At 43.4% G+C, this 24,259-nt stretch overlaps 1 protein-coding gene across 7 annotated transcripts in view; it reads left to right on the forward strand.

The window, feature by feature from the left end:
* cdin1 (CDAN1 interacting nuclease 1) overlaps positions 1-18,687 on the forward strand; it is a 54,585-nt gene extending 35,898 nt beyond the window's left edge. For 3 of the 7 annotated variants that reach the window (XM_069536014.1, XM_069536015.1, XM_069536019.1), the window contains 2 exons: positions 2,179-2,269; positions 17,190-17,521. In XM_069536014.1, the coding sequence (XP_069392115.1) occupies positions 2,179-2,269; positions 17,190-17,378 (280 nt within the window). In that variant the 3' untranslated portion in view covers positions 17,379-17,521. Of the gene's footprint in view, positions 1-2,178; positions 2,270-17,189 lie in introns of all 7 variants that reach the window. The other 4 variants (XM_069536016.1, XM_069536020.1, XM_069536017.1 and 1 more) reach the window with 2 other exon arrangements.
* Positions 18,688-24,259: the final 5,572 nt, after the last annotated feature.

Raw genomic sequence — 24,259 nt, forward strand, 5'->3', positions numbered from 1 at the left:
ATAGACGAATGCAGAGTCCTAGTTTGTGGCCCTTAGTAACATTAGAACTTAGAGGTGAAAACTTCTATATGTAACCAAAAATATTTTTCTCTTGTTACTTCCTACAGTTATTCAAAAAATAGATTGAAAAACAAAATCATTGTGCTCAAACCTGTAAAAACAATAAGACCATTTATTGTCTGCATCTGTTTAACAAAAGATGACGCCAAAAGCGGCTATGCTGTTTTTAATTTGTGCCCATCATTCATTTTAGTTAGGACTTATTTTTACATTTTTCATTCGCCACATGACCTCATCCGTCTCCCAAAATAATGTTGATATATGGTTTGAATTGTTTGTTTCGGTATGTAAGACCTATATCTGATTGTACCTCATGGCAGTCATTTTGATTGATGTGCCGTTAAGTAACTGAATTAAAACACCAGATGAAAAGATATTTGTTTTTGTGAACTTTGCTTTATATTTCAGTATTAATTCACTTCAGTGCATTGTTGCCAGAAACACTGAATGAGATACAAGCACATCTGAGTCTTTTCTGTACTGGCCTGGCATTTGTTAAAGAGCTTCATCAGGACCCTCTTCCCCCATCTCTGTTCCCAGGCAGCCTCTCTCCCTCTCCCGTCTCTGGTTTGAGTTTCACGTCTCTCGGCGGTCTGATTGCCTGATAGCTTAAACATCTCTGCCTGCCTATCCCTTAGTGGGAGTGTGTAATCAAAGACACATGAGGAGCCTGTGTCCAAGTGCTGACCTTTTGATTTTGCTCATCAATTCTGGGAGTTAATGTACAAGATCTATCAGTTCAACAGATTTGTCTCCACATGCTCTGTCAGGTCTATAAATGATCAGGGGAAAAAATGCTTTTGGCCAACGCACCGTATTAAAACTTAATATGACTCCTAAGGTATTCTTCCCCCTCTCTTATGTTGTGCTAATAATAATGCAAATATTTTTTTTAGGTTGTGTGTCCACCATAAACCAAACCTTTGTAACAAGGGCTTAGAGAGTTAACAGGGTAATGATATGATCCAAATTCCAACTGTGTCCGCTGTCGATGTAACGTTTCATCATGGGCGGGAAGTTGAAACAGACGATACCCAATCCTTTTCCTTTGGACTGATGCAAGATAACAAAGGGCTACATTTCTGAACAAGTGAAATAAAAACTCTGCGCGGAGCTTCGGGCCTTGAGCCGCCCCCTTTTTGAACGGCAGCCACAGAGATGTCGCAGAGATGTATTCCTCATTTTGAGTGATATCTCTATCAGCTGGCATGTTCACGCCATGAATCTTCCGCCATGTTAAACCCGGAATCTGTCTCTCCGATGACGGCTGTGTGTTTTAAATGACCACTCTAATTTTTTGTAATGGGTGTCTGAGTGTCACCGGGTTATGAGTGAAAGGGCAGAACCGAGCTGTCTGGCGAAAGGCCTCTGATAGAAAGTGCCACTTCAATTTGAGCGCAGCTGCAGCTTAAGCCTGGGCTGGCTCACTGTCCGGCCCCCGACACTTCACATTCTCTTCCCCTGTGACTGGAATGGATGTGAAAACTATTACATTTACTCAGAGTTTTTGGCTTGACCATTTCCGATCCCCCTCACGTTATTCATTGCTTATCTTCAGCTTGGTTGTCAGGACCTCTCACTGAGAAAGACTCTCCCAGACACCATTTACATCTTGTTTATTTAAGTTCACTGATTTTTTGCAGCCGCTTTCTAAAAACTTTAAAAAACTTTAATTAAAATCCAAAACAATATTAAGAAGACTATAAACCCTTTGAAAAAAATACTATTTATGTATATTTTCTGTCTTTTACCATTACATTAAATCTTATTTTACATTCTCAATTACTTTTCTGTTGGTCAGACCACTGGACTACAGACTACACATCTTTTAATTTGGTGATGAGGGGGTTTAACAGTGTGAGAAACTCTAGCTGCCGACAGTCCTCAGCTCCCCCCTGAGTCTGTGCTATAGGATGGATCTTGTGGTTAGAGAGAAGACTCCTGGCTCTGTTTTAAATATTTGTTGTGGTTTGAATTAGAAAGGGGATAAATTCTCTGAATAATGATTGCAAAACATTTAGCTTCGACTGCCCGGGTGAAACAAAACACTGTCGAGTGAAACTTTGAACTGCTCTTCCCTTTTTTTTCACCCCCGGCCGTTTTGTTTTCAAATTGTAGCGCTGAGTTCATGGGAAACTCGCTCCGAGGTTACCTGCGCCCCTGCAAAGTGATGGAAAAAAAGGATTACAGCCACAAGAATGTTTTTGCAGTAAGTTGAAATATTACTAACCTTGTCAAATGTCATTTTGAATGAGAAAGCAAACGTATTTTAATCATGGTTTTAAAGGCAGAGCTTTTCAAACTGTGACTCTAGGAGAAAGGGGTCAGCTAATTGTAACGTTTGATGTCATGCTTGGTCTCTCTCCCCAGTTTGATGCGACTGCCTGGAAGCATGCTCGCTCTCTCACTGTGCTCCCCGTGTCTCTCTCTGTGTCACACACACGCACTTCATCACATGCACAGTCAAATGAAAAACTACTGAGAGGTCTCAGAGTTCTCAATGCTGTAATCTTCATAAAGTCTTTGCCTCTACTTCCTGTTAACCCTCCTCTCAACTCTAACCTCCGACCTCTCCTTGCATGCATCACTGAAAGTTTGCACTCTTCGCAAAGACCTGACAAGGCTGAAATTAAATTGTCTTATTCATCCTATTTTTTGAATACGTGTGCTCTAAAGCGTATCAAGACTAGGGCATGTCACTCCTCAGGTCTGTGAGCCTTCTTTTTAAAATAAGAACCTCACTTGGACCAAAGATATGTGCAAAGCCTTCCCACCAACCTATAACAGGTTAATCTTTCAAACACACAGTTCCAAATCTCTCTGGTTCTCATAATTACTATTTTAACAGCAGCAGAGAGGAGGGGGGGGGTAGCGGAATATACATTGTAAATTATGTTTGACAAGGTGGGGTTAGTGGTTTTGTCGTAGCTTGTCTTTGGTTATTACTCATACTTCCTCCTGCCATAGATAAGGTCTGCTGGTGAACATACCAAGGTGAGCGCTGGTGCAGGGCCCTTATCGCCTGCATTGATTTAGGGCAAGAACCCAGTGACAGAGGTCATTGTGCAGTAAAACTATCCATCATTCAGGTTTGATTTCTGCTCAGACCTGTCTCCAAGTTGTCTACTCATAAGTAGGCGGCTCACACGGAGTGGAGGCCACTGGAGGGTTGGACTGGTGGGGGGAGTGATGTGGACAGTGTGTATTGAGGTGCTGTAGGTAGAGCTAACTGGGTGTTAAGAAATAAGCATTTTAAGACTAATGTTTAGATATAATTTAAAATCAAGGTAACCCTATAAACTTAAATTGATCCTCTAAACTACTTGCCTTACACTGAAAGCTTTGACTTGCTTATTTAAAGAAATGTAGCCTTGAATTTTTTTCCACCAGTAGCTGGTTGCCTCTCTTTCCACAGTTTATTTTGCCTCTTACTTAATTCTCCATGTGTCCGAGACATTTTCTGAGTATGTATTTAAGACGCTCACATTTTCCCCCCGATTTGAAATTCAAGGTAGTACCGAACCTGTGGTAAATAAATTTACAATCATAAACACAGGAGATGAGTGTTTTCCCCCTTTTTTGAATAGGGTGTTTTTTCAGATGGCTGAAGATGGGTATTTATTGCTGTTAATGTTGTTCATGGCTTTCATGGCTAGACTTGTACATTTTGGCTTAAATGTTCTATTTATCCTGGCATCAAATTGGGGAGCTTATACTTTCAAATATGCTATGAGTCATATTACTGATTTGTCATGAAGATTATTTATTGCACTTTTTTTTGCTAAGTTCTGCATAAAAAATGGGAACCTTCAGAGAACCTTCTCGAGTGGTTGCCTGTAACTGGCTGTAAAAAGCTGCTGAAATCGTGAGGGGAATAGTTTCTTCTGCAGAATCTAAAAAATTGCTTGTAATGATGGTAGTGCTGCTCTCTCAGCCTAGAGGATAACCTAAGAAGCTAATTACACTTCAGTCTGTAATCAAACCCATGTCAGGTTTTCTGAGAACCTGGATTTGGGTGCTGGATCTCGGTTAAATACAGGGGCAGCTTAAACATTTTATGGTTCTCTCCTCAAATTAAAGTTCTTTCCCTCAATCCCCTCTAAAACGTGTCAGATCCCATTACACAAATTTGGATATGGTAAATTAGCGGCATGAGTGCTTACACTATGAATATGTTGACTTTTTTGTGCTCTGTGCAGAGGGTTAGCTTGCTGGGGGTTAGGGGTGTCTTTAACTCTAAAAAGTTATCTTGAATTTTCTCCCCTCGGTAGATGATGTGTTTTTGCAATTCAAATATTTGCTCATTCTCTTCTCCATTGCAAAGCTCCCTTTGAAGCGGAAGAGTTCTATCAGGACCAATGACAGTGTGAGTGTGCAGCGTGACAGCGCAAGAGGCAGTGCTGGACTATTTCTAACTGCATATTTAAATAGCAAGGAAATCCAAAATCAAAAATGTATGCAAATGACGGCATGTTTTGCATGCTGATATTTTTATGATTGGGGAATTGCATATTCAGGTGGCGTTCAGTACGTGCCTAGCTTTAGCAGCATTAATCAGAATTACTTCATAGCTTCACCACATCCTTGATCTCCATCTAAACAAACATTTCTGTGGGTGGAAGGCCTGCAATTTGGCAGCTTTACTGTTAATTAAAGCCCTGCTTAATGTTTTATTGACTGTTTTACTTAAGGCCTAAGGCTTCATTGAAAAGTGTGTAACCCAGAGACTCTCAACACTTGCTTCTGAAGATGATTTCTTTCTTGCACATTATGGAAAACATCACAGCTATATATACTTGTTTTATCTGTATTTGTGTTATGTGGGAAAGCTCCCTTTCACATAAATGTAAATGATGTATGCAGTATATTGAGCTTATGCACCATGACACTGTGTGGGTGAAATATACGTGCAGCTGTTTATGCAATGGACAAAATATCAAGACAAAGCCCTCAAAATAGGCCTGAAGCCTGTTTGCACTCAATGAAGGGTACGTGATGTTCACTGCCACTAGATGTCGTACTTAAAGGAGCTTCTCCGACCAAAACATAAGCTTCATGCCGAACCAAAAAAACTATCTAGCTAGCTGCAGTACAAACTACACAAATTGTTCCTTCCTGTCGCATCCATGGATTTTGCTCCTGTCAGTATCGTGTCCCCTCCAAGTGACAAACTTTCTTCTGTAAATTTGTGTTTCTTAAAACTTACCCAATTCTCTCAATTTTGCAGCCCAGAGTGCAGCATTCATTTATCAGGCCTGCATGGCATTTAGCAGCTAGTTAGCATGGCTAGCATCTGCCAAATACCTGTGCTGTGTCCCTCAAAGACTGTGTAAAAATAAGGTGTCGCTCCGGTGCACCACGGTGGGCCGGTCACATGTGTTTAGAGTGTTTTGACACCACAGCGAACTGAAATGCCAAAAATTAGCTCGTCCAGTTGGATTTAATTTTTACCTCACTGACAAATATGTGCTTTCGCTATCGCGCTTTATTAGAGTATGGAGGGACGGGCATTCACTAGCATGAACACATGCCTGGACCAACAACAAAAACAAAGAACAGAGAAGCTCTCCACAAAATGACTCCACTTTATCTTTGCATAGAAAATATTTGTTGGCTGCTCCATTAATGTTTAAAATCTTATTCAAATAACCTTTAATGTAAAGAAAATACAGTATGAAATAATTAATTGAATTGTCATCTGTATGAGGAGCCCTTGCTCTCTGCACCCTATAATTCCAACCTCTTTCTCCCCCTTCCCCTCGCCACATTTTTCCCTTCTTTTTTTCTAAACAGCAATTAATCTCATTTTTAGTCCAATTTTCAGCCCTCTGCTGGAGTCAGAGTGAGTCCCCTGTTTTGTTCCTATTTGGCTTGGTTCCTCTGCATAGTCATTAAGGGCCCAATTAATGTCACCCTTTAGCTGAAGAGTGCTCATTTTTATTGGGGAGCTGACAGTCACCACCATGAGTGCCGCAGTGTAATATGCATTAATTGCCCCGTAACACTGGTAATTACCAGTTCTTCAAGCCTCTCAGTAAACTGTCATGCCCAGACACGACTGCTTTGAAATAGATTACTCATTAGGGGGACTTGCCCTGTTTTCCAATGGGGTCTCGCTGGGTTGGCATAAAAACGAAAAAAAACCGGTGCTTGAACAAATAGTTGCCAAGAGCAATTTCCTATTACAACTTCCCGGTGACGGCTTTTCTCTCTTTTTACTTCCTTCTTTTTTTCCCCCTCAGATGGCATTCCAGCCGTCACTTGAGGTAAAGATCAGAAGTAGAGCTAGAGGTCCATCACAGATTTTCGCTGATAGCAGTTGGTTTGTCTTCTCGTCCCAGTTTGACTCCGTGAATGAAAAAACGTGCCTTGGGATTTCACCATTCAGCATATTGCCTTGGTTTTGAATTAATTCCTCTCTGTTGATTGTATTTTGTTCTTTTTCTCTTCTCTTTGTAAAACATTGGTCTGTATGCCTTCACACTAGCGTGTAAGTGCTGCACTCAACGTGTCAGCATGCTGCTTGATGTGGGGCATTTCAGGGACTCTGTACATAAGATCAAGGCAGTGTTGATGTCAAGTTCTTGTTCAAATATTGATGCTAACTTTGCTCGGCTCTTGTGTTTGCAAACTGTGGAATCTCTGTTTTAAACATTAGCTTGTGCCTCACAGTTCCTGAAACGTGTCCTGCGTCCCCGGAGAGAAAGAAATTGATAGTGAATGCAAATAGATGAATTTAAAGAAACGGTTAGAGGACAAAAGCTGATGATGTAGTGTGGGTGTCACCATTGCTCCGCGATAAGATATAATAAAGGAGAGACCAAATCAAACAATGTTAGCTATCGCACATCCTCAGCGCTGAAAGGTGTTGGCCTATTTAGTCACGCTAGAGACAATATTTAGATTTCACCACAGCTTTGTAAACACTCCAAGTGTGCACTGGGCCGATTCCTCTCCTGTCCCTGTTTCTTTTCTGTTTTTTTCCAGAAGTACTTTTGTGTCATTACCCATTTACCATAGCAAGGAAAAGAACAGAATGTGAAGACCATGAAAAACCCTTCACACTCACACTCACACACACACATACACAAAGGTAAGAAACACACACAGGGAGCTTCACAAACGTGCTGCTTTTGTTTTATCTCCCTTATAGCACCTGCTTCAGGCAATCTGCTCCAGCTCGTCTCAAATGAATTTTGTCACGGCCTTTCAGATTCTCAGCCGGCGATGCGCTAATGAAAGGAGATAGTACAATTTGAACTGACCAGGTAGCAGCCAGCAGTGCACAGCTGAGAGCAAGGGCCGGGGACACACCCCCTCCTTGAAACAAAAGACAAGTCAACCGTCCACTGATATATCCATTACCCTTCTCATTAATACCCTGCAGACCTTGTTTTGTAAGTGTGTGCCTGTGTGTGCTTGTGTGCGCTTGTGCGTGCGTTTATCTGTTTGTGTTGGTCGAGCACTTTTCGAATTGTTTATGACAGGCCTAATTGGGCTAATTGAAGACATTAAGATTACCTGTCAGCTGTGTGTATCCAGACTCCCTTTCGGTCTGACAACTGCTGACAAGTGAGGGACCCCGTAGCATCCGTCATGATGGAGCATTCCCAGGCTGTAATAGGGACTATAGGGGCCACTCTAATTTGATGTGGACAGCCTTAGCTGTGCGCATCAACCTCCCTCTCTCTCGCTCTCTCGCTCTGTTTCTGTGTTTGTGTGTGTGTGTGTTAGGGTGAATTGGGGGAACTGTGCATGGCCAGGCTAATGGAGTCCCCTTTGGCAATGTGACAAAGCGATGAGGCGGTCTGAGGGGAAAAGTGAAAAGGGGTCTTCAAGTGTTTAAGGACATGAGAGGGAAGGTGCTCGGGGTGACGGCCCTCAAAGTTTGAGTGACAAGAGAGGAGCGCTGACATCTGTGTGTCTGTGTGGTTTTGGACAGTGACCCATTGTCTCTTATTAGAGACGCACAAACTTTAAAATGTCACTGATTGGATTGATTAACCTTTACTCTTTTGTGTCATTTACTACTATTTACAGAAAACCAATAATAAGAAACATCACACACATACTGTAAAATGTACAACATATTTAGTCATGACTTGTTCTTAAATTTAAGGATGTCAATGGAAATGTTGAATATTTTTCCATTTCCAAATTATTAAGGTTCTGATATTCGTGGATCAGGGTTGCCAGATCTTCAGCAGATCACAGTCCTATCTTCTTAAGGTTGGGGAATGTGCCTCTGCATATCTGTATCAATCCACCCTCCCTCTCCTCCCCACTCTCCTCTCCTGTGTGGGCATTGTGTGGGGCTTTGCAGTGTCATCGCTATGACAGATCAACACTGTCAGCCCAGGAGATCCCTCTGTTTGTTTGTTCTCCTCCAAAAGGGGTTAAACTGTCAAGTTGACAACTCATGAGACCCTTAGATTCTGCCCTACTGCCTCTCTCCCACTCTCTCTCTCTGTCTCTCTCTCTCTCCATGGCTCCCTCCCACCCGTCCACCTTCTTCCCCAAACGAGTGAAAATCAATACCAGATTGCCTGAGGACCACTGTTTGGTGTGGGTCTGACCCCTAGATGTCCCCCACTCTGCTTCTTTCATTACATGTAGCCCAGTATTTAACTTCCATCCTGATCCCTCGCCTAATTAGTTTCGATAAGCTCTCTTTCTCCCTCCTTCCCCTCTCTCTCTCTATGTCTCTCTCCTTCCTTCTCTCTTACACATGCACCTACACCGCAAACACACATGGACATCTTGCTTTCTTGCCCTTTGAAGGGACACTCTGGGCTGGGAGTAATAAAAAGACAAATCCCCACACGCACACAGAAGCCCTCAGCAGATTCTTGAGCTGGGATTATTGTTTTGTTTGCATAGCAAATTTTTAAAAACGACAATGAAATTAGATTTGCACCACAGATCATCAGTGAAAACACTGGGGTTATCCTGTGTTGTCCAAAGCTAATAGTGCTCTGTGGTGGGCCGGTTAGCAGTGCTACACCCTCACTCCTGTGGTTTTCCACGAGGCGTCTTCCACAGCTTCTGTCTCTGTGCAGTGGTCCAGTCCACTCACAGAGTAGCCATTGATATCATGTTGAAGATGCAAACTGGTTCTTTAAAAAACATTTCCTAATACTAAACCTGATGAATAATTGAGTGGCAAACACATAGAACAGTTCCAGTGGTTTGTCTGCTCTGTGTGTGTATGTGTGTGTGTGTGTGTACCACCCACATGTCCAGGTGCCGCCACTGCGCCGGCTGGCCCATCGACCACTGACAAGCCCCCAACGACATGTCGGCCCCCCTGCTCTGCTCCCCCCTAGGGGCTAAAATTACCCTCAGGAATGTAAACAGACTGCCGAGTAAGCACACGGCTTTCTGTGGTCCGTCTCCAAATTCGCCACCAAACTGGGACAGTTCCATTTTGGACTGAGGGGCCAAGGCTGACGGCACGAACACCTTAACCTGGCATTTGCTAGATTGTCACAGCAGCTCTTTGTTCACATAACAGCACTGATACAGTAATGATAATATTTAAAAAAATATTCCATGCAACAGCCAGAACATCATATCTTGTTTCCCCTTTTCATTTTAGCGGACAGATGGGCATTCACGCCAATTCATTAGGTGTGTGAGGTAGCTGTAAGCGGTTGAGTCTGGGTGAAGAAGTTCACTGGCCTGGGTGCTGACATGTTGATTTAGTGGTGGTAACACGACTGCACTTCCAAAGGTGCTGACTTGGACGAAAGCCAGGCCTCTTTTTCTCCCAGGGAGACATTAGAGGCCACACTCTAATTTTGGGCTGGGGTTCTTCTCATGGACGCAGAGGCTACAAGGCCTTACACAACAAACATTCACACCTGCCTTTCCATGCCTAACTTTTGATTCAGCCCACACTGAAGTGGCGGCAGAATTTAAGATGTTTGATATCTGAGAAGAGGCCAATGGACAGTGTGGCTTTTGGAGAATGTAAATACAAGGTCCTTTGCAACAACATTTGGATGTGACATAAATAATAAAAGTGCAATCCCTTTCTTTGTGAAAACATCACTTTATCAGGAATATTCCCACATTTAGTTTAAAATAGAGCCCTGAGCTTTTTTTTTCTTAATATACATTAATAGGTACATTTTGTGTTTAGTTTGTAAAGTGACTTTTCAATTAATCCATTCTTGTTCCTGTCATTTTTCATGTTGCAGCTTTTTGAATCAACATTTCAGTATTTGTTTGCGACACAGATGTTTCTAATCTTCATCATATTGCACAGGTGAAAGAAGGCTTTTCTAGAGACTTGTTTTATGTGTGAGTCAATGTCCTGTTCAAAAATCACTTCAAGGTTTCCCACAGTAGAGCTGGAGGCCAGATAACGGTATTTAGGGCCAAGTACAATAACTTAGACATTTTTTGAAGTTTGACTACCTGATTAGTTTCATCTGGCTTCACAGACATATACAGCTGGGTGTCATCTACATAGTAATGAAAATCTATGTGGTATCTCCTAATAATATTGCCTAAAGGTGGTATATAGGGTGGAAAATATCAATCCTAGAACAGGACCATGTGGAACACCATGTCTATGGAAGAGTCATTGCTAACATGAACAAACTTTAATCTAAAAAGTATGACTTGAACCAGCTTTGTGTGGTTCCTTTACTCCCAATAACATTATAAAATCTTGTGATAGACAGCGTCCAATGCAGTGCTAAGATGTAGCAGGACAGGTATATAGACAAGTCAACATAGCATCAAGTGCAACTTGTTTGAGTGAGAGTTCGTAGGTGCTGTTGTGTTGCATGTGGATGGATGTTTATATTTCAACTGCAAAGGTGGAAACAAACAGTCACGTATCAGACACACATCCTGTGACCTCGCTTATAAACATGATATCATCCACACATATACACACAACACTGTTGCTCTGCTGGACACATCAGGTTTGCAGGCGCCCAGTCAGGCTGACGCTGCCCTTGCGAGGGCAGATAGGGTTACAGTACAAACTGTTGTTGATTAGGGCTGTGCCTGTAGTTGGGGATCATCCTAAATTGAAAACACATTAGCCAGGAGAGTTAAGGGCTGGATTAGGACCAGGGCTGTCCGGGGCAAGGAGCCGCTGCAGACACAAAATGGCCGTCCTTCTGCCTGCTTTTGACTGTGTTTCCCCAGAGACAGGTGGCAATTATCGGCCAGGGCTGCTGGGAGTTCACAATAACAGGTTAAAGGAGCATGTATCCCCCTGACGCTGGAGTCCTCTCTGTCTGCACAGCCTCCCAGCCCCCGGCCCGCTCGCCTGCCACCACAGGGAGCTTCCTGTCTCCAAGCAGAACTTACAAACATGGGGACTCATCAAAGGCAAGAGGGACTCTCTAGACAGATCTCCAAATTAGCACTGTGGCCAGTGTTTGGCTTTGGAGACTAATAAGCCTCATCTGAAAACAATGGAAGCCTCAGAGACATTTTCTAGTGTTATTTTTGCCCCTTATATTAGATTTAATGACGCTAATCTTAGTTCTAGACTTGTATGTACATTTAAAATATATTTACAGTCATCCAGACTCAAAGAGTGATTCTTGCCTACTCATGAATTCAGTGCAGTACTTGCAGAGGAGACACATTCACAGCCATAATAGAATTTAATAATATCAGCATCAAGTGTTAATGAATACCCACTCAGTATGTCATAACTGAAGAGATAAAGCCATTTTCATGATATAGAGGGTCATTATAGAGGATGGTGAGTCGATATCTGAGAAAAGATCAGGTGAGCTCTGACCATTTGAATGTTAACCCTTAGACTGCCAGAGAATAATGCAGGGATGGAACATTTTTTTTAAATTAAATTTATATTATAAAGTCCAAATTTAAAAGTGATTTTCTTTGTAGAAGAGGGATGCTGCACAGTGCTTGTCTGAAGTTGTTCCAGAACCCGATGTAACTTTAACATGGATCGTCCTGGTGTCGTCACAGAGCTGTCGCCTGTTGTTTTGTTAGACGCAGTGTCTTCAGTGCTGTTTGGACCCACTTCTGAACATTAAACAGACAAAGCCAAACCACACCTTGTTTGGTTTTGCTCCACATCCAAAGCAGACCAGTGTGTGTCAAAGTCCATTGGACCGTGACGCTGTAGATCTAGAAAGGGACCAGCACACATTACACACACAACACACACTTGTTCCTCAGATATGTGTTGCTAATGTGGTAGGCGACATGCTCAGTTAAGGGACTTAACGAGTTCCAAACACTGATTAAGACCCCTCCCTTTGGCTGGAGGATGTTTGGGAAGCATGATATTGTACAAACAGATCCTAACCAGGACCAAATGGTGCTGTGAAGCTGTGCTTTCTATGCCTCACTATTGTTTCATCAAAATAACATTAGGATACAGGCTGATTGGTTCATTCACATAATCATGCATTAGCCAAGTTATCAATCAGCTGATTGATATAGAGTGTCAGATCATGTGTGTGTGTGTGTGTGTGTGTGTGTGTGTGTGTGTGTGTGTGTGTGTGTGTGTCATGTGATAAGGGTTTGGCTGACGTGAGAAGGTGGCTGAGGAGATAGTTCAGAGAAAGTGATAATTCGTTAGCTGGAGATAAAGACTGCAGATTCACAAAGTACAGTGAAGGTGGTGGACAATGGTGGGATAACAATCAAATCATGAAAATACTAATTTGTGCTTTTTCAAATTCCGGAAAAATAAAACAACATTAATGCAATGCATTACGTAACTGGTAAATGTTTCTACTTCAGTGCCATCACAGTTTTGTATGTTAACTACATTTTGTATGTGAATGTAACAGTACTGCTCCTGGTAGATACAACTTAAGAAGGTTTTGTTAAAAAATCCATAGTCTTGTGTTTTCTGGTGGCTCAGAGAGCTGAGGTCACGTCCCCCTCAGCGGTTCCTATGGATAAAGCACTGGAAGCCTTATGTGGTGTTGCTATCCTGCTTCGGTTAGCTAACATACAACTCACAACAGACTGACTGGACGTGACCTCCCACACCCTTCATGCTCACACATCACACCTCCACACCCCTGCACATAAAACACTCTCTACCTCCAACAGTGACAAAGAGGAACCACATCCGCGCCACGTTCCATTTCCATACCCCATCGATAGAAAGCATAAAAACGTCTGTGAGAATTACACCTGGCTGAAGATGTTTTATTTTTTATTGCTCTCTCTTCCGCCTTAATTACGATGCTTGTAGGTTTGGACGAGGCACAGCTTTTTTTGTGACACCCACCTCCCTATATGTTTTACATACCTGAGCAGCGTTTAACTTTTCTTAGCCCGTAAAGAAAAATGGGGAGGTGGAGGGGAGCAAAGAAGGTGTTCTTTTCTTAGATTGACTCATGTAAATAACTTGTCGATGGGAGGTTAACTGTTCTATTCATCCCCTCTTACTTACAGACAATGCCGTCTCTAAATAAAATATCTGTCTGCACAGATCAGGACTGTTTTCACCATCAGATTAGTTACAAACAGCTACTGCAAGGCCATTAAAATACACAAGCTGTATGTTCATTGATCAGTTGCTGAGCCGTATCACCTTGTTTGCAGGGTCACTCCCCCTCCTTTAAAACGCCACACATCCAAACACATTACACCAGAATTATCTGACCCTGTAAATAAACTCCTATAGGCAGCTGCCTATAAGCAGAGACTGACCTCGAGAGACCAGGCCATTTGTCACTAATACACACATTTTCTTTTTTTTTGCTATGTACACAGTTGCTCCGTCTCCCACACAGAGACTTTTATTCCTCCCTGATCCCTCTCAGTGCTCTCTGTCTCAAAAGAAGTTCAGCCGGTTCCATACCTGGAAGCAGAGAAATGACTGACTAAAGCTAATGTTTGGCAGCGCTTTAGTGGCCCTACCTGGCCCTGATGTATGGATGCTGAAAACAAAGAGGTCTTTGTGGGGAAACCTCAGAGACACAGAGTTCACCCTCAGGTAGAGGCTTACGCTGTCTAAATCATTGCTCGGGCGTTTGTTTGAAAAGGGTCTGTGTGGCATGAAAATGAAATGAGGGTGTTTTAAAGTCGAGCGTAAATTCATCTTGATTTTATTGATAATTCATCATGTCGTGTAATGTGTTTTGGCAGAAGTGCTCGGCCCTCGGTTTTTGCAAAGCCTTTTCTCACCAAATGTGGCAGATCAAATTAACCTTGATGTGTGTGTTCCATGGAAATGTTCAACTCTTGAGATTTTTTCAGGGGATGTGCCGTCTGACCTCCAGCAACCTTAGACTTCACAGAAAATAAGAAGGGCAGGAATAAATTCAATAAAAGCGAGTTTCACATTCTTTGCAGGTTAAAAGTTTGTATTTTAGCGCTTCAGAGATTATGTATGAGTTGTGCATTTAAGATGCAGAGATTTCATCCTGCCCCTACCTCTGTGTGGGACTTTCCCTCTTCTCCATTCAAGGCTTTTTGTTCCTGAGTGCCTTGCTCTCATTAGGCTACAGTAGTAAGCCGCTTGGCACCTGTTATAAATGCGACCACCACCCGCTCATTAACACTGTAGTGAAAGCATGGCTGGCAGCAGCAATCCCCGCCCAGGCTTGTCAAGTGGCCCCTCTGCTAAAATTAGCGACGTTTTACAAACAATTTCCCTAACTCGTTACATAGTTAGGTGTTTATTGGAAGATGGCTGACTCTGACTTTGAGGCGGTGTGTGTAATAAGCACATGCCAGGTTAAGATGAGCTGTCCCACATAATAAACCATAATTTGCCCACAAATTCAAACTGAACTTGTGTTCACTTCCTCAGGTGTTACAAAAACAAACTTCAGAGGGACCAGTAGCATTGAAGGCATCATACTGTATATCGTATTATTATTATAATAATTGCTTTTTACAGTATCTTGATGCTGCTTCCAATTTTTTCTTAAGAATCTCATCCTTTAGCCATCAGACTCAGTCATGGCCTCCTAACTGTTCCCTTCCCCTTCTGTGTTATTATTTCTATTCTCAGTCTCACATTTTTACCTCAAGGTCTGTGTTGCATTGACTTGTATTAATTCTGAGTAGGATTCGAAGTCCATATATTTTCTTTAGAGTATGGAAAGGCCTTGGTGACGTGGCTCCCCTGTGTTTATAATTTTGCTTGTTTCAATTTGTGCTCGGCCTCCCCTGACATGATGTATCGTGCACCACTGCCTTATCTGTTGATGTACAGTTTTAACCTTTTCAGAAGGTTGCCCCTCTCCACTCTGAGCAAACGGGTCTCTCTTTTTTCTCCCCTTTTTCTGCCTCACCTTTCCATCCAGAGCACAGGAAATACATCCAGCCCGCCAGCTGAATATAAAAGAAGAGCATAACCCCTTTTCTAAAGTCATCTAATGTAAATGTTTAGGTTTTGTTTCCATAACATTACCATTTTAAGAGTTGGCGGCCATGTGCAGCAGTGGAGCATGGAAACGATGAGAGTTTTGGGTGCTCAGGCTTTGTGCAGCGCTGAGAGGCTGAGCTATGTGTGTGACATTGCGGTGAACTTGCAGCGTGCATCTGTGGGCTTTCTCCAGGGCTGTTAGCTTTGGCCTGTTTGCTCATAGATACAGCACCGTAAATCACACACTGTAAAACGCAGAATGCGAGGATGAGGTGCAGAAGCATGTACCGCTGTAAGGGCCTCATGGAGGGAGGGGTGTGTGCGTGTACAGTCACATTTTTTTTCATGCATGTGTCTGTCTCCATACAAGAACTGTATGTAAAACATGCACTGCCTCAAGGCCCAGCCGCCGCAGTACAGTACATGTGTACATAAAGCTGGCGATGTCACGACAGCTGATTTTTGCACTTGGGTTTATAATTTATGCGCTTAAAATGCCTTGTCAAAGTTGTAAGGTTAACTTTCTAGGTATTTATTATAATACCATAAATTATTATGGTCACACAAATTACTAAAGATACCTGTAACTGTAATTAAAAATAACAAAAAAGGGTATTGGAGTCAGTTATTTAATATGAAAAGATTGATCACTGCTTCAAGGTTTTATGCACTTTACCTTGGAGCTGAACTTCTGCTGCTCTCTGTGGCCCTTTAGCTAGCTTCCTGTCTAGGTCTCCAGAGGCGCCACAACATTGTTAACTGTCTAAGGATAGAGTGTCTGGGACTGAAGCACTGTCAGCCCCTCGAATCTGGTCTTGCATATGGTAACGGAGGTGCTCTCCACTCAGAGTTCAACTGTGACATGTCTTTATGCATGGCAGCTAATGTTCAAAGAATAGGTATGATCTATATGAGGCAGAGAGGGGCCACCAGTGGCTCTTAGGGGCATAATAAATAGCTTGAAAGATGATTTATTGCCTTTGTGAGGTGAAGTGGTGAAATAACGTTGCACATTCCCAGAGAACTCCTCCATTTTTGATTATTTCTGCACCTTTATCAGCCGATCTTCAGGTGTACGGTAGCTGGAGTGTCCGTGCAGCAGAATGATGAAACGGAACAACCAAAGATGAGAGAAGGAAAAAAAATCACACCTTACATTTAAATAGCCTGAACTTGACTCCTCAGTTGCTTGGCAATTCATTATTTATAGCTCTTAGGAACTGTGAAGCTTGCCAACTGAGACAAAGTTGCTTAATCTTTCAAAGTGATCGTGAATGAAACAGCTGGACACAGTTGGACCGGCTACCATCAACCACCAGATGCGTTGTGTTTAAATCTCAAAGCTTTGTCATGAACTCTGTGTGCTCTGCTATGTGCCAAAGGCTTTCGACGGCAGCATCCGGAGGCCTTGGTGTAGAGCTTTGTTATTTCAGATTATTGTTATTTCACTGCCATTGTAATGTGATCGAGTGTGTATCACCCTGTCAGAAAGATCTTAATCTCCCTGGCGGCTTTTTGGATTCAGCACACGTTTCCTGGAAGGTGATCAAAGTAAAATACCTTAGTGACCTTATCTCTCATAGATGAATCTCACTGGTGTCCAATCTTTCTTATTTATTCCTGTATGTCTTTTTGTCTTATGTCCACATCCAAAGTCAACAGCTGTAAGCATTTTGCAGATCTGAATTTGAAAGCAACTCACTGACAACTTCTTCAGAACTCTCCAGGATGACAGCGATGATGTACTAACAAGAGCCCGGCTTTTGTTTCTTTTTGTTTTGCACTGCAGGTTCGGGCCCGGCCTTGTGATTTACTGGTATGGCTTTATAGGAGAGCTGGACTGCCAGAGAGACAGAGGTATCCTGCTCAAAGACTGCTTCCCTTCAGACATCGCCACCCTGTGTCATGTCGCCCAGCAGGACCAACTGCCACAAGAGCCACAAGACCCAGAATAAGGACAAAGAGTGAGAAAAGATGAGAAGTGGAGGAAAAAAAAAAAAAAATTACGTAGAGATGGGAGGATGAATGGAAGGAAAGAAAGAGGAAGACAAGGAGGCGGGGAGGGTTGGAACACTGAAGTATACAGGGGTGGATACCAAGATCCAGAAGCAATTTGGTTTTCCTGCAGTGTGAAACTACTGCCCTGAACTCCACCTGACCCTCTGTCTCTGTCTGTCTCTCCCTTTCTTCCTCTCGTTCAATGCCCCAAAGCTACCACATGTAAATACACACCAGCACTCTGTATATCTGACAGCACAGGGTCAGATTCATACCTGAGTGTGAAGCACACTCTTGGCGGCTTTCCTGGTTGCAGCCGGCGCCTGGCCCCTGGATGGCCCCGTGCTATGGACAACCAGGGTGAGAGCCGGGGCCAAAGCAGGACATAAGGCCCTTCCTTATCACACCCAAAGCCCTGGCCTTTGTCACTCTTTCCTCCTCCGTTACATTTACGCAGATAAGCGAGGTGCGGTCTGCGTGGACGCCTGTCTCTCACCTGCGTCACTCAGTGCCCTCTCACTCCCTCTCCAGGGGGTAAACAGGATCATTTCTGATTAAGCTGGCCTCACTGTGACCCTTTTCACTTCACATTAGAAAATCTATTGAGGTCCGAAGCAACGGCTCACATCACAACTTAAGTCCATCACAAAAATATCAAACCATTGTAGCAGTGTATTTTGTGTGGATTATCCTTTAACTTGTAAATTTCTGTAGATTACTTAACGCCAAATTTTTATTTTTGTAATAGTTTTTCACACAGAGACTCATGTGTCTACTATTCTCTTTGGCTTAAATCATATCAATCGTAAAAACACAATTTGTTAGTTTCTCAAAAAGTTACAATGAATCAGATAAAACAAGTAAATCATCACATATGAGAATCTTGTTTAATTGCTCTGCTTCACACAATGATCAATTTATATTTAAATTCTTGACGATTCATTTTGTTTCTATCCTTGATTAGTTAAGAGATGAATTGGTGACAAGTTGACAGAGTTATTCATCCAGACTGAAGACTGTAACTTCAGATTGTGTGTTAGCTAACGTATAGCCTGAAGTTACAGTGTTCTCCACACAATAGATTAAAGCAGCTGTTAAGCTAAAATTCTTATAAATTGGCACTGTGTTCGCTCCATTATATTTCTGTAGCAATGTCCAAAAAACAGAAAAATGTATCTGTGTTGTTTTTTATTTCACATTTGACATTTTAATGATGAAGAATCATGCAAAAAAACCTTGTACGGTGCAGTTTTGTATGTTAACGATAAATAAATAACTTTTGATCAAAAGTTTTGAATATGTTCTCATCACAAACTTTACATCTCTGTGAGCGTCCACAGGTTCATAGAAACGCCTGAGTCCCATTTTAAGGTGAGTGAGCATCCAGCAGTCGTGTGTTGCACATCTTTACAATCCCAGTAACTTTTATGAGCAGATACTAATGGAAGAAACACAGCTGGGCGAGGGGAACCAGAAGTGAACATAAAGTTGAGTGATGCTTTTAGAGGCAGATATGCACTGCCTATAGGGGGTCTCTGTCCTGCCCTCCTCTTTATTGCACTCAAAACGATAAGAGGGAAGAAAGTGAAGGGGTGAAGAACCTGCCACCACCTCAGAGAATGTTTTATAAGAATCATTTTACACAATATTGTGCTTCCTAACTGTTGGAGTATTGAAACTGAGAATTTATTTTGTGTTTCCTAATATTACAGCGGCTTCCTAGCTGACATCACCTACTGTCCGGCAGAGAGAAGAATCAAAGTGGAGCTCAGGTGAAAGACTCAGTAGGTTATGAATGAAGTGATGGTGTAATCCTGCCCAAACCTCTCCTGTTGCTGAAGAGAAAGAGAAACTCCCCCGTGCAGAATTAAAAATAAGCTTTTCTATGTTTGTTCTGCACAGTCATGCACTGCTCACACAGTTAGAGAGATATGGAATGTGGAGGTTAAATACCACTAAAGTGTTGCTTGATTTGTTACCCTTAAACCTCTAACCCTCAGCCGGCTGCCATCTAGGCCTTGATCCCTCCATGAGGAGGCCACTGGGTCACCACAGGGTCGCCAGGCGGCCATGGCTTCCTCTGTAAGGCCCCCCTGCTCCATGTGGTACAAAACAACTGTCCCCATGTGTCCAGTTAAACAGGCCCTATTGCCTGGCCGTGGAATGCTTAGACATCAGTTTATGGCTCCTGTTGGACACAAAAACAGAGCCATTTTACTCTGGGAGGGAAAAAATTCTCTGTTGAATAAGAACAGGAAAAAAATGGAAAACAGCAGATTCAGTTCCTCTCAAGTTTCAAGCCTTCCTGCCATTGTTTTCTAAGATGGCTGTCGCACAAACGAGGAGCCAGGGTCAACTCCTATAAATTAGGTTCTGCACACAATGCAAACTAAATACAGCTTTTTTTAAACCGACTTCAAAGGCACAGGCCGACGATGCTGTCAGCTGACAAGATTTCCATGATGCGAGTGTAAAAAATAGGAGAAAAAACAGCTTCCATCTGATGATTTTTAACAGCCAGATGTCTTTATATTTTGTTTTCCTCGCCCCTGTCTCCCACCTCCTTTTAGATTCATTGTTCTTGTCACAACAATGGGGCACTCGAGTGCTTTCCAAATAAGGCCAGTTCGAAGAGGGTGTTTCCTGGGGCCAGGAACAACTCGGTTCTGGGGAAATTTAATCCTCGAGAGGCATCCAGAGAGAATGAGACTCCACATACAGTATTTTTTTTATCTGTAATAATGTTTGTGACAATCAATTTAGTGAGAAGAAGGAAAAAACTAAAGTATGTTATTAATCAAGTTTTTTTCTGTAGAAGTATTGATGAGAAACTACATGCAAAATGATGTATTTACATATTTTATACTGTTTCGTAATATTGGTTACGATTCTTAAATCTTCGACTCCCATGTGTCAGATTTGTTTGATGCAGTTCACAGCATCCGCTCTGTCTGGCCCTGGGCCGTGGGCTATTGGAAGTCCACTATCCACTCAGATGTACATCTTGGCCCAATCTCTTCCAGATCCTGCTGTTTTATGTCTCTTCAGCCAAGCTGCTAGATCGACCACTGAGACACAGAGAATAAGAAAGGAGGACAGAACCAGAGACTGAAGGGTAGGTTCTATCCCTCCAGCAGACCACCAAACGGACTTCCTTCATGCTTCTGGGTTATTTATGTGAAGAGGGCTCTGGCCCATTTCTGCCACAGGCAGCACAGTGCTTTTAGTAGGGATCCTCTCAGCCTCCCTCAGCCAGCAAGACATCACAGGGTGGAAATAAATAAAAGTTCTCCTGGAAGAGCCAGAGCAGCCGGTTTTTAAAATTAAAAAATGATTTTTTTTTTGTGGGCTTGAATAACAGCGCTGGAAAAAAGAAGCAGCCTCTCTCTGTACTAAGCTGAAGCACATATGGGGAGATTTCATTTTTTATTTTTAGGAAGCTCTGCCTGCTAATCAGAGACTGTTATTTAAAAACAACAATGGATCATGAGAAAAATGGTCAGGGGGATTTTTAAATGGCAGAGCGGTGGATGTTTTGACTGACAGGATAGCAGGCAGATGGTATGTCTGAGGGAAACTATGACACAATAATATTCTTAGAAGGGTGTGGGAGATGTGGGGCTAGTTTAGTTTTAGTGTGTATGATTCCCTAGTTGAGCAGGACAAGCAGAGACACTGCTGGGTGCTTCCAAAAAAATTCACAGCTCTGAACACCCTGTAAAAAAGTCACTCCTGACACTGATGTGACATTTGATCACATGCACCCAGGGCATTTTGAAAAATTCCGCATTTGACATCCTGTAATGAGCAACTCAACAAGACACTTGGGCTGGATTGTCTGTTGATGATGTTATACTAACGGCGTGGAGGAGAAAAGAGGACGGAAAGGTGTTGACTGGGCTTCTTGTTAACTGAGCTATTTCATTTAGAGCCAAGCTCTCATTCGTAAAAACATTTTGTCGTGCTGGCCTTGTAACCCACACCTTCAAATAAATCCAGGAAGCATATTTGGAGTTCCCACCAGGGAGACCTGATACACCATGTGTCTGTGGCCTTCTTTGGGGCCGTTGATCGCCCACACTTTAGCTGAGATGACATACATCAGCCATATTTTACAGTGGCTATTTTGCTTGTCAGATTTGATTTGTCCCCGTTCTTTTAACATATATCGTCGAGGATGGAAAGGACATGGGGAATACCGCAGAGGAGCATGGGGAGTTTGGTGGGGGGAAAGAAAAAAAGGTTTCTGTCAGTGAAATGAAGGGAGCGTGCGTCTGCGGTTGGAACCACAGGGGTGACAGCCTGCACGGAGGCGGCCTGCTCTAGCGTCGGCCACCGGAAAGGTCAGCCCCCAAGAGTGACATTTGGACTGTGACAGAAGTGACCCAGAAACTGTGTCATCTCCTGTTCACAGCGAGGGTCCAGAGGAGGCCCGCCAACATCCACAGGTACAGGTACAGGCTACGGCGTGGAGACGGGCTGGGGTGGGGGAGTGAGGAGAACAGCGGGGTGGTGGAGAGGAAGAGGAGGAAGACACAGCAGCAGTAGACGAATGAGCGCCAGTGACATTCTGAAAGACTGGAAAAATACAGCTGTGGAGGTCGCCAGGGGGAAAGAAGGTTAGTTGCAAGAGGCTGGAGACAAAATTTGATTCAGTCAAAACAAAGCCTGGCTCACCCTCTTCCCTCGTCCTCTATTTGTGAGCATGATGGCCTGATGAGAGCTGTCGCCAAGCTTGTTATTATGAAATAAGTGCACTTAGGAGGAGGCGGGGCCACCGTGCACGGGTGGCGGTGGCCATGGAGACGAGCGCAGCTATTATGGGATGCATGCACCACATCCTGCGATTGGTTGCTGGGAGTGAAGCTTGAATCCAGGGCACAATCAGAGCGGCTAATCCTGCTGATAACAGCGGCTCTGGCCCTTTACATTTGTCAAAACAAGTCTTATCATCTTTCGCACCACAATAAATCCTGGCTTGAAATCCTAACGCACAGTTGAGACAACTCGTCCATTATGTGCAGACTCCGCTTAATTTGGGGGAAATCTTTGAAGGAGCAGATGCGATTGGTTATTTCATCGAATTGTTGCCACGGACAACATAATATTTTCGAGCAGGAAAGTTGTGAAGGGCACGGAGGGAAGCAGCCGTTTAGCCAGACACGTCAAGAGAAGGAAGAAGCAGAGAGGGAGACGAGAGGAAGAGGTTGACTGGACTTCACTTTTTTTTGTGTGTGTGTGTGATGCTTTACGAGTATTTTGTTGGGCCTTCACTGTGCTGAGCAATTAACTGTTTTGCTGAAAGCATGGTGTCAGCTCCAGTGCTCCTCAGCCCGAGTAACGTTAGCCATTTATCACTTTTACAACTCATTTTCACCCCAAAACACTCAAGCTCTCGAGCTGGATACAACCTCGCTGCTGCCATGTCCTTGAGCTCCTGGTGACAGGTAAATATACATTCCAGTCCAAACACATGTCCCACACCGTCTCTGTTTGACTTATGGGAGGTCAGCCTGCAAGGGATCGATGTTGCAGTTCATTTTTAGAGGCCTGATGATGTCACGTTGCAGTGCACCGTGGGTTACGGGCACGTGAACCTGTTGCTACAGCCACCGTGACTGTCTTCACTGACGAGTGAATGAGGCAGCACGTGTGGGATGATTTTTTTCTTACCTACACTTTGAGTAAAACCCTTGAATGGACGGATTCTTGCTCCGTCTCCACTGTAACGTCATCACCTCCACTGACAACATCCCAGTCCCGCAGGGATCATCCGCAGGTCACACAAGAGGCAGGAATGAAAGGAGCGACGTGATGCTGTCATTCAAATGCAATGGATCACTTGAACTCCATTGCCCTGTTGTAATGACCCAGTGTAAGGACCTGTAATGTGGTTTTCCCCATTGGCTTCGAGGGAAACCCTATGCCGCGCCATTCAGGTGTGCGATAAAGTGCTTTTCACTTTCTGAGGACTTCCTGTCTCCAGTGGCGTTCTCCATTAACTCCTCACAGACAGACGAGAGCCTTCCCATTGGCCCAGACCCTCTTTATCGCAGCGGTTATTCACTTTGCCCCCCCACACACTCCCCAGGTAGAGGCGCTACCTGGCCCTCAGATAAGATAGGAGGCCGGCTGCCTGTCATTATTGGCAGATGAAGGCTATCAGAATATTGACAACAGTTTACGCTCCTTGTTGGGAAACAGAGTTGGACTTGTGAGACAGTCGCACACAGGGCTCCTATTGTCCAGGGGGGGGGGACGGTATGAAAACCCCCTGTGGTCCCACACCCAAATAGCCCCACATCACCCCCCCCCCCCCCCCCCCTGCTCCTCTTCAGTTGGCTTCTATTTATTCACACCAGCTGTAGTGATGTGCTAAAAAAAAAGTTCTTGACACAAGCTATTGCTTTTCATCGCTGCAGCTTCCGACTGCTAACAGGGAGCACAGCTCTCCATGACTGTCTCCTGGGCTGAGGAGGAAACAACAGCAACACACACACACACACACACACACACACATCAGGATTTTCACAATACAATCAAAAGATATCCTGGAATATCTGTTTGTGATTCCTGACGTCAACAGTCATGGAATTATTTTTAAACTAAGACAAGAAGAGACGGGGGCTCATGTGTGGGAAGGATCGTGTTTGAATCTCAGCGTGGACGCGTTTACATTCTTCCACACTGTGTTTTGTAACGTAAACCGAGCAGAGTCACTCCCGCGGTTCTCAGTCGTTACGCATCTTGAACGTTTCATCGAAAGTGATTTTGTGATGTCACTGAGTTGTGTCTACTGCAGGACTCGATCTGCGAGTGAGGAAAACGAATTAAAGACCAAATAAAGAAATAACGACGATC

This window comes from Paralichthys olivaceus, chromosome 12 (assembly GCF_024713975.1).
Source record: "Paralichthys olivaceus isolate ysfri-2021 chromosome 12, ASM2471397v2, whole genome shotgun sequence".
Taxonomy (NCBI): Eukaryota; Metazoa; Chordata; class Actinopteri; order Pleuronectiformes; family Paralichthyidae; genus Paralichthys; species Paralichthys olivaceus.